The 13,467-nt window shown below is 39.1% G+C and overlaps 1 protein-coding gene across 3 annotated transcripts in view; it reads right to left on the bottom strand.

Moving 5' to 3' along the window:
• ETFA (electron transfer flavoprotein subunit alpha) overlaps positions 1-13,467 on the bottom strand; it is an 82,664-nt gene that overhangs the window by 37,480 nt on the left and 31,717 nt on the right. For all 3 annotated transcript variants that reach the window (XM_078448919.2, XM_078448916.2, XM_078448917.1), the window contains exon 9: positions 12,708-12,790. In XM_078448919.2, the coding sequence (XP_078305045.1) occupies positions 12,708-12,790 (83 nt within the window). The remainder of the gene's footprint in view (positions 1-12,707; positions 12,791-13,467) is intronic.

Raw genomic sequence — 13,467 nt, forward strand, 5'->3', positions numbered from 1 at the left:
TTACTACTTGTCAAATTTTGGTGTAGTATAAAAGAAGAATATCCACAATTTTCTGAAAAGGCTATTAAAATATTCCCTTCTTTTGCAACTTTATATATCTGTGTGATGGTGGATTTTCTTCATATACTTCAATCAGACTAATATAAAAAAACATACTGGAAGCAGAAATGAGAATCTAGTAATTTTCTATTAAACCAAATATGAAGCCAAAAATGTAAAGCAATGCAACTATTCCCATTAAATTTATTTTTGTTTTGGAAGATTTGGTTTTTTTAACCCAAATGTTATTTATATTATGAAAAATGATTTTATTATTTTCAAACAAATTTTTAAAAATTTTCTGTTTGAATTTCTTTTTTAAATTTTTTTTTTTTCAACGTTTTTTATTTATTTTTGGGACAGAGAGAGACAGACCATGAACGGGGGAGGGGCAGAGAGAGAGGGAGACACAGAATCGGAAACAGGCTCCAGGCTCCGAGCCATCAGCCCAGAGCCTGACGCGGGGCTCGAACTCACGGACCGCGAGATCGTGACCTGGCTGAAGTCGGACGCTTAACCGACTGCGCCACCCAGGCGCCCCCGAATTTCTAATACCATAAGTATCAACAGGTATGACCCAAATAAACAAAAGCTCTTTGAGAGCTCTCAATTTTTTTTTTTTTTTTTTTCAACGTTTTTTATTTATTTTTTTTTGGGACAGAGAGAGACAGAGCATGAACGGGGGAGGGGCAGAGAGAGAGGGAGACACAGAATCGGAAACAGGCTCCAGGCTCCGAGCCATCAGCCCAGAGCCTGACGCGGGGCTTGAACTCACGGACCGCGAGATCGTGACCTGGCTGAAGTCGGACGCTTAACCGACTGCGCCATCCAGGCGCCCCGAGAGCTCTCAATTTTTAAAAGGAATCCTAAGACAAAAATTTTGAGAACCATTGTACCACACATATAATGAAACAGGAAAATGCGAAATAGAATCAAAGGGCAACCTTGAAATAACATAAATTTTAGAACTAGCACACAAAGATTTTAAAGCAGCTATTTTAAGTATGATCAAGGATGTAAAGGAAAAGATATCTGCAATGATTACACAGATAAGAAATCTCAGCTGAGAAATTAAAATTATAGAAAGAACCAAATGTAAATCAGAACTGAAAATATAAAATCCAAAATAAGAAATTCTCTAGATGGTTTTAACAGCAAATTAAAAATTATAGAGGAGTCAGTGACCTGATGGTAGACCAACAGAAATTACCCAATCTGAAGAACAGAGGGAAAAATGATGAAAAAGAATGAACAGAACTTCCATAACCTGTGGAAGAATATAAAGATATTTAAAATATGTGTAACTGGAGTCCCAGCATAGAAGTACTGAAAGATATGTGGCTCACTGTTCTGTAAATGTTGAACATGTGGACTGCTGTCTGTTTCCGTACATAAAGTTTTACTGAAATACAGCCACATTCATTCATTTACTGATCTGTCTACGGCTAAGTTTGCTATACAACAGTAGAGTTAAATAGTTACAAGAGACATTCTATGACCCATAAAACAAAAAGTATTTGCTTTATTACTCTTTACAGATAAAGTTTGCTGACCCCTGGTCTAAATACTCTTCATGCCCTTACTGAATTTCTTGGTCTAGTTATTCTATCAATTACTAGGATTGCCATAGATGAGGTCTTGCTTTTTATACATTCTGACAGTCTCTGCTTTTTGATTAGAGCATTTAAATCACATTTGTCTCTTTACTGCTTTTAAGAACTTTTTTATCAATCTTTAATCGATTTGATTATGATGTACCTTGCAGTTTCTGTCATGTTTACTGTTCTTGGGGTTTGCTGAGCTTCTGAGATCTGTGGGTTTACAGACTTCATCAAATTTAAAACTTTTATGGTCATTATTTCCTCAGAGTTTTGCTGTTCCAATCATACATATAGCAGGCCTGTTAAAGTTGTCCCACAGCTCAACAATGCTCTATTTTTTTTTCCTGTGTATGTGTGTTTTTCTCTCTGTCATTTCAGATAGTTTTGCTATCATATCCTCAAAGTTCACTAATATTTATTCCTGCAGTGTCTAATGGCAAAATATACACTCTTTTCAAGTGCATATGTTCACCAAGAGAGGGCATTTGTTAGGCCATTAAAATAAATCTCAATAAAGTTTAAGACTGAAATATTAAGGAGATATTCTCCAAAATTAAATTAGAAATCAATAATTGAAAGCTTTCTAGGGAAAAAAACCCACAAATATTTAGAAATTAAATATTTCTAATTTTATAAATTAGAAAATATTTTTTACATAAAAGATAAAAATACAATATATCAAAATTTGTGGGATGCAGCTTAAGTAGTGCTTAAGAGGGAAATTTATATATTTAATATTTATATTTAAAAATAAACAATACATGGGGTGCCTGGGTGGCTCAGTCAGTTAAGCACCCGACTTCAGCTCAAGCCATGATCTCACAGTTCATGGGTTCGAGCCCCACATCGGGCTCTGTGCTGACAGCTCAGAGCCTGCAGCCTATTTCGGATTCTGTGTCTCCCTCTTTCTCTGCACTTCCCCCACTCATGCTCTGCCTCTCTCTCCTTCAAAAATAAATAAACATTGAGGGAGGGAAGATGGCGGTGTAGGAGGACGCTGGGCTCACCGCGCGACCTGCCGATCACTTAGATTCCACCTACACCTGCCTAAATAACCCAGAAAACCGCCAGAGGATTAACAGAACGGAGTCTCCGGAGCCAAACACAGACGAGAGGCCCATGGAAGAGGGTAGGAAGGGCGGCGAGGCGGTGCGCGCTCCACGGACTGGCGGGAGGGAGCCGGGGCGGAGGGGCGGCCCGCCGGCCAAGCAGAGTCCCCGAGTCTGGCAGGCAAAAGCGGAGGGGCCTGACGGACTGTGTTCCGACAGCAAGCGCGACGTAGCGTCTGGGAGGTCATAAGTTAACAGCTCTGCTCAGAAAGCGGGAAGGCTGGAGGACAAAGGGAGGGAGAGCTGCTGAGCCCCCGGACGACAGAGCTCAGTTTGGTGGGGAACAAAGGCGCTCGCCAGCGCCATCTCCCCCGCCCATCCCCCAGCCAAAATCCCAAAGAGAACCAGTTCCTGCCAGGGAACTCGCTCGCTCTGCGCAAACACCCAACTCTGTGCTTCTGCGGAGCCAAACCTCCGGCAGCAGATCTGACTCCCTCCCGCTGCCACAGGGCCCCTCCTGAAGTGGATCACCTAAGGAGAAGCGAGCTAAGCCTGCCCCTCCTGCCCCCGTGCACCTTGCCTACCCACCCCAGCTAATACGCCAGATCCCCAGCACCACAAGCCTGGCAGTGTGCAAGTAGCCCAGATGGGACACGCCACCCCACAGTGAATCCCGCCCCTAGGAGAGGGGAAGAGAAGGCACACACCAGTCTGACTGTGGCCCCAGCGGTGGGCTGGGGGCAGACATCAGGTCGGACTGCGGCCCCGCCCACCAACTCCAGTTATACACCACAGCACAGGGGAAGTGCCCTGCAGGTCCTCACCACTCCAGGGACTATCCAAAATGACCAAACGGAAGAATTCCCCTCAACAGAATCTCCAGGAAATAACAACAGCTAATGAACTGATCAAAAAGGATTTAAATAATATAACAGAAAGTGAATTTAGAATAATAGTCATAAAATTAATCGCTGGGCTTGAAAAGAGTATAGAGGACAGCAGAGAATCTCTTGCCACAGAGATCAAGGGACTAAGGAACAGTCACGAGGAGCTGAAAAGCGCTTTAAACGAAATGCAAAACAAAATGGAAACGACGACGGCTCGGATTGAAGAGGCAGAGGAGAGAATAGGTGAACTAGAAGATAAAGTTATGGAAAAAGAGGAAGCTGAGAGAAAGATAAAAAAATCCAGGAGTATGAGGGAAAAATTAGAGAACTAAGTGATACACTAAAAAGAAATAATATATGCATAATTGGTATCCCAGAGGAGGAAGAGAGAAGGAAAGGTGCTGAAGGGGTACTTGAAGAAATTATAGCTGAGAACTTCCCTGAACTGGGGAAGGAAAAAGGCATTGAAATCCAAGAGGCACAGAGAACTCCCTTCAGACATAACTTGAATCGATCTTCCGCACGAAATATCATAGTGAAACTGGCAAAATACAAGGATAAAGAGAAAATTCTGAAAGCAGCAAGGGATAAACGTGCCCTCACATATAAAGGGAGACCTATAAGACTCGTGACTGATCTCTCTTTTCAAACTTGGCAGGCCAGAAAGGCTTGGAACGATATCTTCAGTGTGCTAAACAGAAAAAATATGCAGCCGAGAATCCTTTATCCAGCAAGTCTGTCATTTAGAATAGAAGGAGAGATAAAGGTCTTCCCAAACAAACAAAAACTGAAGGAATTTGTCACCACTAAACCAGCCCTACAAGAGATCCTAAGGGGGACCCTGTGAGACAAAGTACCAAAGACATCACTACAAGCATAAAACATACAGACATCACAATGACTCTAAACCCGTATCTTTCTATAATAACACTGAATGTAAATGGATTAAATGCGCCAACCAAAAGACATAGGGTATCAGAATGGATAAAAAAACAAGACCCATCTATTTGCTGTCTACAAGAGACTCATTTTAGATCTGAGGACACCTTTAGATTGAGAGCGAGGGGATGGAGAACTATTTATCATGCTACTGGAAGCCAAAAGAAAGCTGGAGTAGCCATACTTATATCAGACAAACTAGACTTTCAATTAAAGGCTGTAACAAGAGATGAAGAAGGGCATTATATAATAATTACAGGGTCTATCCATCAGGAAGAGCTAACAATTATAAATGTCTATGCGCCGAATACCGGAGCCCCCAAATATATAAAACAATTACTCATAAACATAAGCAACCTTATTGATAAGAATGTGGTCATTGCAGGGGACTTTAACACTCCACTTACAAAAATGGATAGATCATCTAGACACACAGTCCATAAAGAAACAAGGGCCCTGAATGATACACTGGAGCAGATGGACTTGACAGATATATTTAGAACTCTGCATCCCAAAGCAACAGAATATACTTTCTTCTCGAGTGCACATGGAACATTCTCCAAGATAGATCATATACTGGGTCACAAAACAGCCCTTCATAAGTTTACAAGAATTGAAATTATACCATGCATACTTTCAGACCACAATGCTATGAAGCTTGAAATCAACCACAGGAAAAAGTCTGGAAAACCTCCAAAAGCATGGAGGTTAAAGAACACCCTACTAACGAATGAGTGGGTCAACCAGGCAATTAGAGAAGAAATTAAAAAATATATGGAAACAAACGAAAATGAAAATACAACAATCCAAACGCTTTAGGATGCAGCGAAGGCAGTCCTGAGAGGAAAATACATCGCAATCCAGGCCTATCTCAAGAAACAAGAAAAATCCCAAATACAAAATCTAACAGCACACCTAAAGGAAATAGAAGCAGAACAGCAAAGGCAGCCTAAACCCAGCAGAAGAAGAGAAATAATAAAGATCAGAGCAGAAATAAACAATATAGAATCTAAAAAAACTGTAGAGCAGATTAACGAAACGAAGAGTTGGTTTTTTGAAAATATAAACAAAATTGACAAACCTCTAGCCAGGCTTCTCAAAAAGAAAAGGGAGATGACCCAAATAGATAAAATCATGAATGAAAATGGAATGATTACAACTAATCCCTCAGAGATACAAACAATTATCAGGGAATACTATGAAAAATTATATGCCAACCAATTGGACAACCTGGAAGAAATGGACAAATTCCTAAACACCCACACGCTTCCAAAACTCAATCAGGAGGAAATAGAAAGCTTGAACAGACCCATAACCAGCGAAGAAATTGAATCGGTTATCAAAAATCTCCCAACAAATAAGAGTCCAGGACCAGATGGCTTCCCAGGGGAGTTCTACCAGACTTTTAAAGCAGAGATAATACCTATCCTTCTCAAGCTATTCCAAGAAATAGAAAGGGAAGGAAAACTTCCAGACTCATTCTAGGAAGCCAGTATTACTTTGATTCCTAAACCAGACAGAGACCCAGTAAAAAAAGAGAACTACAGGCCAATATCCCTGATGAATATGGATGCAAAAATCTCAATAAGATACTAGCAAATCGAATTCAACAGCATATAAAAAGAATTATTCACCATGATCAAGTGGGATTCATTCCTGGGATGCAGGGCTGGTTCAACATTCGCAAATCAATCAACGTGATACATCACATTAACAAAAAAAAAGAGAAGAACCATATGATCCTGTCAATCGATGCAGAAAAGGCCTTTGACAAAATCCAGCACCCTTTCTTAATAAAAACCCTTGAGAAAGTCGGGATAGAAGGAACATACTTAAAGATCATAAAAGCCATTTATGAAAAGCCCACAGCTAACATCATCCTCAACGGGGAAAAACTGAGAGCTTTTTCCCTGAGATCAGGAACACGACAGGGATGCCCACTCTCACCGCTGTTGTTTAACATAGTGCTGGAAGTTCTAGCATCAGCAATCAGACAACAAAAGGAAATCAAAGGCATCCAAATTGGCAAAGATGAAGTCAAGCTTTCGCTTTTTGCAGATGACATGATATTATACATGGAAAATCCGATAGACTCCACCAAAAGTCTGCTAGAACTGATACATGAATTCAGCAAAGTTGCAGGATACAAAATCAATGTACAGAAATCAGTTGCATTCTTATACACTAACAACGAAGTAACAGAAAGACAAATAAAGAAACTGATCCCATTCACAATTGCACCAAGAAGCATAAAATACCTAGGAATAAATCTAACCAAAGATGTAAAAGATCTGTATGCTGAAAAGTATAGAAAGCTTATGAAGGAAATTGAAGAAGATATAAAGAAATGGAAGGACATTCCTTGCTCATGGATTGGAAGAATAAATATTGTTAAAATGTCAATACTACCCAAAGCTATCTACACATTCAATGCAATCCCAATCAAAATTGCACCAGCATTCTTCTCGAAACTAGAACAAGCAATCCTAAAATTCATATGGAACCACAAAAGGCCCCGAATAGCCAAAGTAATTTTGAAGAAGAAGACCAAAGCAGGAGGCATCACAATCCCAGACTTTAGCCTCTACTACAAAGCTGTCATCATCAAGACAGCATGGTATTGGCATAAAAACAGACACATAGACCAATGGAATAGAATAGAAACCCCAGAACTAGACCCACAAACGTATGGTCAACTCATCTTTGACAAAGCAGGAAAGAACATCCAATGGAAAAAAGACAGTCTCTTTAACAAATGGTGCTGGGAGAACTGGACAGCAACATGCAGAAGGTTGAAACTAGACCACTTTCTCACACCATTCACAAAAATAAACTCAAAATGGATAAAGGACCTGAATGTGAGACAGGAAACCATCAAAACCTTAGAGGAGAAAGCAGGAAAAGACCTCTCTGACCTCAGCCGTAGCAATCTTTTACTCGACACATCCCCAAAGGCAAGGGAATTAAAAGCAAAAGTGAATTACTGGGACCTTATGAAGATAAAAAGCTTCTGCACAGCAAAGGAAACAACCAACAAAACTAAAAGGCAACCAACGGAATGGGAAAAGATATTTGCAAATGACATATCGGACAAAGGGCTAGTATCCAAAATCTATAAAGAGCTCACCAAACTCCACACCCGAAAAACAAATAACCCAGTGAAGAAATGGGCAGAAAACATGAATAGACACTTCTCTAAAGAAGACATCCGGATGGCCAACAGGCACATGAAAAGATGTTCAACGTCGCTCCTTATCAGGGAAATACAAATCAAAACCACACTCAGATATCACCTCACGCCAGTCAGAGTGGCCAAAATGAACAAATCAGGAGACTATAGATGCTGGAGAGGATGTGGAGAAACGGGAACCCTCTTGCACTGTTGGTGGGAATGCAAATTGGTGCAGCCGCTCTGGAAAGCAGTGTGGAGGTTCCTCAGAAAATTAAAAATAGACCTACCCTATGAGCCAGCAATAGCACTGCTAGGAATTTACCCAAGGGATACAGGAGTACTGATGCAGAGGGGCACTTGTACCCCAGTGTTTACAGCAGCACTCTCAACAATAGCCAAATTATGGAAAGAGCCTAAATGTCCATCAACTGATGAATGGATAAAGAAATTATGGTTTATATACACAATGGAATACTACGTGGCAATGAGAAAGAATGAAATATGGCCTTTTGTAGCAACGTGGATGGAACTGGAGAGTGTGATGCTAAGTGAAATAAGCCATACAGAGAAAGACAGATACCATATGGTTTCACTCTTATGTGGATCCTGAGAAACGTAACAGAAACCCATGGGGGAGGGGAAGGAAAAAAAAAAGAGGTTAGAGTGGGAGAGAGCCAAAGCATAAGAGACTGTTAAAAACTGAGAACAAACTGAGGGTTGATGGGTGGTGGGAGGGAGGGTAGGGTGGGTGATGGGTATTGAGGAGGGCACCTTTTGGAATGAGCACTGGGTGTTGTATGGAAACCAATTTGACAGTAAATTTCATATATTAAATAAATAAATAAATAAATAAATAAATAAATTAAAAAAAAGCTGAATGAATGAAGACAAAAAAAATAAATAAACATCAAATTTAAAAAAATTTAAAAATAAACAATAGAGGGGCACTTGGCTGACCTAGTCACAAAAGCATGCAAGCCCTATGCTGGGTATAGAGATTACATACATACATATGTATGTAAGTAAACAAACAAACTTTTTACAAAATTTTAAAAATAAACAATACAAAGTTGATGAAGTAAAGTTCTACTTTAGGAGCAAGGTAAACCCAAAGTAATCACAAGGGAGAAAATTAAGAGAGAAAAAAATCGACTAAAAATAAAAAAAAAGACAATGAAAACAATTAACAAAGCCAAAAATTGGTTCATAAAAATTGGTATAGCTGCTATGGAAAATAATTTGGCAGATCCTCCAAAGGTTAAACATAGAGTTAACATATGATCCAGCAATTCCAGCCCTAGATACACATTCAAGAAAAATTAAAATACAGGTCCACACAAAAACTTATACATGAATGTTCATATCTGCACTATTCATAATAGTCAAAATGTAAAAACAACCCAAATGTCCATCAAATTATGAATGGATAAATAAAAGGTGGCATATCCACATAATGGAATACTATTAACAATAAAAAGTAATACTATGACATAGATAAACCTTAAAAACATTATGCTAAATGAAAATAAAAAACATAAAAGACCACATATTATATAATTCTATTAACATGAAATATCCAGAATAGGCAAATAAATCTACATAGACAGAAAGTAGAATGTTAGTTGCCTTGGCCTGGGGGAGTTGGAGAAAAAAACAAAAACAAAAACAAAACACCTATGCAGTTTCTTTTGGGGGCGATGAAAATGTTCCAGAACTAACTGAGGTGATGGTCGTATAACTGTGACTGTACTAAAAGCCACTGAATTAAACATTTAATCAGATGAATTGTATGGTATATGAATTATACCTCAGTAAAGCTATTATTCTAAAATAGTTGGATCAATGAGATTTAAAAAAACATTTTTTTTAACGTTTATTTATTTATTTTGAGAGGGAGAGCATGTTCATGGGTTAGCAGGGGAGGGGCAGAGAGAAAGGGAGAGAAACGATCCTAAGCAGGCTCCACACTGTCAGCAGAGAGCACTACGTGGAGCTTGATCTCACAAACTGAGAGATCATGACCTGAGCTGAAATCAAGGGTTGGATACTTAACCAACTGAGTCACCTACACAACCCTTAAAAATTTTTTAGAAACGGGGCGCCTGGGTGGCGCAGTCGGTTGAGCGTCCGACTTCAGCCAGGTCACGATCTCGCGGTCCGTGAGTTCGAGCCCCGCGTCAGCCTCTGGGCTGATGGCTCGGAGCCTGGAGCCTGTTTCCGATTCTGTGTCTCCCTCTCTCTCTGCCCCTCCCCCGTTCATGCTCTGTCTCTCTCTGTCCCAAAAATAAAAAAAAAATAAAAAAAAAAAATAAAAAAAAAAAAAATAAATTAAAAAAATTTTTTAGAAACTTTTCACTAGACTGATGAAGAGGTGAACAAAAAAGAGAAGACACAAATTACAATTGCAGAAATTAAAGAGGACCTATCACTTCAGAAGATCTTATAGACAATAAAAAGCAATTAGAGCAGTATCATAAACACCTTTATCTAATACGTTTGACCACTTAGAAGAATAGGGCCAATTCCTTGAAACATATCACTTAGTCAAACAGACTCAAAATAAAATCGAAAATCTCAATAGCCCTAAAACCATTAAAGAAATTGAGTCAACTCTCAAATACTCCACCAAAGAAAACTCCGGGCCAAAATGACATCACTACTGAATTCTATCACATTTAAGACAAAACAAAGCAAATACAATCTTACACAAACTCATTCAGAAAATAGAGCAGAAGGGAACATCTTTCAACTCATTTTATGAAGCCAGCATCATGATGATACCAAAATTAGACAAGTATTTTCATTTTTTTTAGACAAGTATTTTTAAAAAAGAAAGTTGCAGATTATTTTCATCAAGACAGACCTCAAAATCCTCAACAAAATACTGGTCAATCAAAACCAGCAATATATTAAAAAGATAACCTATCACAGGGCACCTGGGTGGCTCAGTCAGTTGAGCATCTGACTTCAGCTCGGGTCATGATCTCACTGTTTGTGGGTTCGAGACCCACATTGGGCTCTGTGCTGACAGCTCGGAGCCTGGAGCCTGCTTTGGATTCTGTGTCTCCCTCTCTCTCTGCCCCTCCCCGGCTCGCGCACATGCTCGCGCGCTCTCTCTCTCTCTCTCTCTCTCTCTCACACACAAAATAAACATTAAAAAATTTTTTTTAAAAAAGATAACCTATCATGATCAAATAGGGTTTATCACTATAATTCAAAGTGATTTAACTTTCAAAAATCAAAACTGTAACTCATCATATTAACAAAATAAAGTAGGAAAAAACATGATCATTTCAGTAAGTGTAGAAAAACGTTTGACAAAATTCAACCACCATTCATGGTAACAACTCTCAACAAATTGGGAATAGTAGGGAAGTTCCTCAACTTGATACCATTAAGAAAATAAACAGGCAAGCCACACTTTGGGAGAAAATATTTGCAAAATATATCTGACAAGAAGGTTATACAATTACATAATATAACTATATATATAAATATATATAATATCAACATCTCAGTAACAAAAGACAAGCAATTCAATAAAAAAGGGCCAAAGAGTTAAATGGACACTTCTTAAGGAAGACATGTGAATCCCCAAAACACAACAATGTTCATCATGATTAGATATCAGGCAAATGCAAATTAAAACCACAATAAGGTACCACTGCACATGCACTTGAACAGCTAAAACACCAAATGTTGGTAGGTAAAAATGAAGAGCAACTGGAACCCAAATACATTGTTGGTAGGAATGTAAAACTGCACTTTGGGAAGAAATGATCCAGAAAGGGGTGTCAGAGTCCAAGCAAAGTGGGAAGAGTATCTATATAGAAGGACTGTTCAGTGCAGAGTGTCAGAGCCTGAGCAGGGCAAGGAGGGCATCTGTGCAGGGTAGGATATTGGGAGGGTCCAGGTTTTTTACAGTGGGGTAAGGGCATTACAAAAGATAAAGGGAGAGAACTGGAATTGACTCTGTGGTATTAGACTGGAATTGGCAGTATCAAAGTGAACTACAGTTTTCTTTTTTTTAATTCATTTTGAGACAGAGCTCCCAAGTGAGCAGGGGAGGGGCAGAGAGAGAGGGAGAGAGAGAATCGCAAGCAGCCTCCACACTGTCAGCACACAGCCCAATGTGGGGTTTGAACTCACAAACCATGAGATCATGACCTGAGCCAAAATCAAGAGTCAAAATCAATGCTTAACTGAGCCACCCAGTTGCCCTTACACTTTTCAATGTATAGAGACTGATTCAGAAATACAGATGTAAATGTGTACTGTATGTAATTATGCATGTGTGTTTGCCTACACATACACACAGTTATATACATTCCCTAGATTTTTTCACTGAGAGGTCTTGGGAATAACAACATCCCAATAGCAATGAATGCAACTAGCATCCAGATGTTGCCTACAAAATACTATTCTTCGTTAAAGGGCACCAAGACTCATTGGAGAAAAGACAAATTCCAGGCTGGGATAGGAAAAGTACAAAATGAGCCTGGAACATATTGTTCTGTTAGAAAGTAAGAAAGGGCTCAAAGAATGATGGGAACAGGTCAGAAAAGACACAGGAGCCACCATCTCAAAGAAGCTCTCACTGGCCAAATGTGGGTCAATGTATACAATAATGACAGAGGTGGGGCTCGAACTCACAAACCATGAGATCATGACCTAAGGTGAAACCAAGAGTTGGACACTTAACTGACTGAGCTACTCAGGTACCCCATGAAAGACACTGGAATTTGAATAAAAACTTAAGAAAATATCTGAAAGACAATGCTGGATTTAAGAACTGCAAAGCACATTACTGAGACCAAGAAATCCACAGACCTTGTGAGGAGGACACGTTCACCATGGTAATGGCTAACTGCCTAGATACACTGAATAGAACATAAATCACTGAGATAGTTATTCAGTAAATTATACATATATATAAAGTGTACAAATATAAACACATACACATACACACACTTTTTATCTCCATAGAATTTTGGATGGCATATTTTATTGCAATACTTACTGGTGCTACTATTTTTCCCGTCTGTCCAACTTGCATATCATTGGGAACAAAGCCAGCATCAACAGCAGCACGAGAAGCACCAACTAAATGGGGAAAAACATATTTGTCATTTTTTTAAGCTCTTATTCCACTGGTCGGGATATTCACTAATAAGTGTATTAGAAAGACACCGACAAGTACAATCAGACATTTATTTTATAAAGGCCTTGTTTAAAAAAAAAATCCTCCTGTCACTGGTCAAAAATTCTAAAATGAAGTACTAGTGCATTTTACACACAAAACTTCAAGAAATGCCTTCTACTTATACCCAAGGATTTAAGATTTTAAATTTGGCTGAAGTCCTCTGCTTGCTTTATCAAAAAGACATTCAGGCATTCATAAAACATACATTATAATCTGTTTGGCATGCCATTATATAATGGTCCTTTATGCAATAAGTTCAAATTTTTTTTTAAGATTTTTAAAGTTTATTTATTTATTTTTTGAGAGAGAGTGAGCATGTGCACACACAAGTTGGGGAGGGGAGGAGGGAGAATCCCAAGCAGGCTCCGTGCTGTCAGACATATAACCAACTGAGTCACCCAAATGCCTCAATAACTTCACAACTTTTCCTTTTCTTTAAAATTTTTTTTTTAATGTTTATCCATTTTCGAGAGAGAGACAGAGACAGAGCACGAGCGGGAGAGGGGCAGAGACAGAGGGAGAGGCACAGAATCTGAAGCAGGCTCCAGGCTCTGAACTGTCAGCACAGAGCCTGATG

Source organism: Panthera onca, chromosome B3, assembly GCF_046562875.1.
Source record: "Panthera onca isolate mPanOnc1 chromosome B3, mPanOnc1 haplotype 2, whole genome shotgun sequence".
NCBI lineage: Eukaryota > Metazoa > Chordata > Mammalia > Carnivora > Felidae > Panthera > Panthera onca.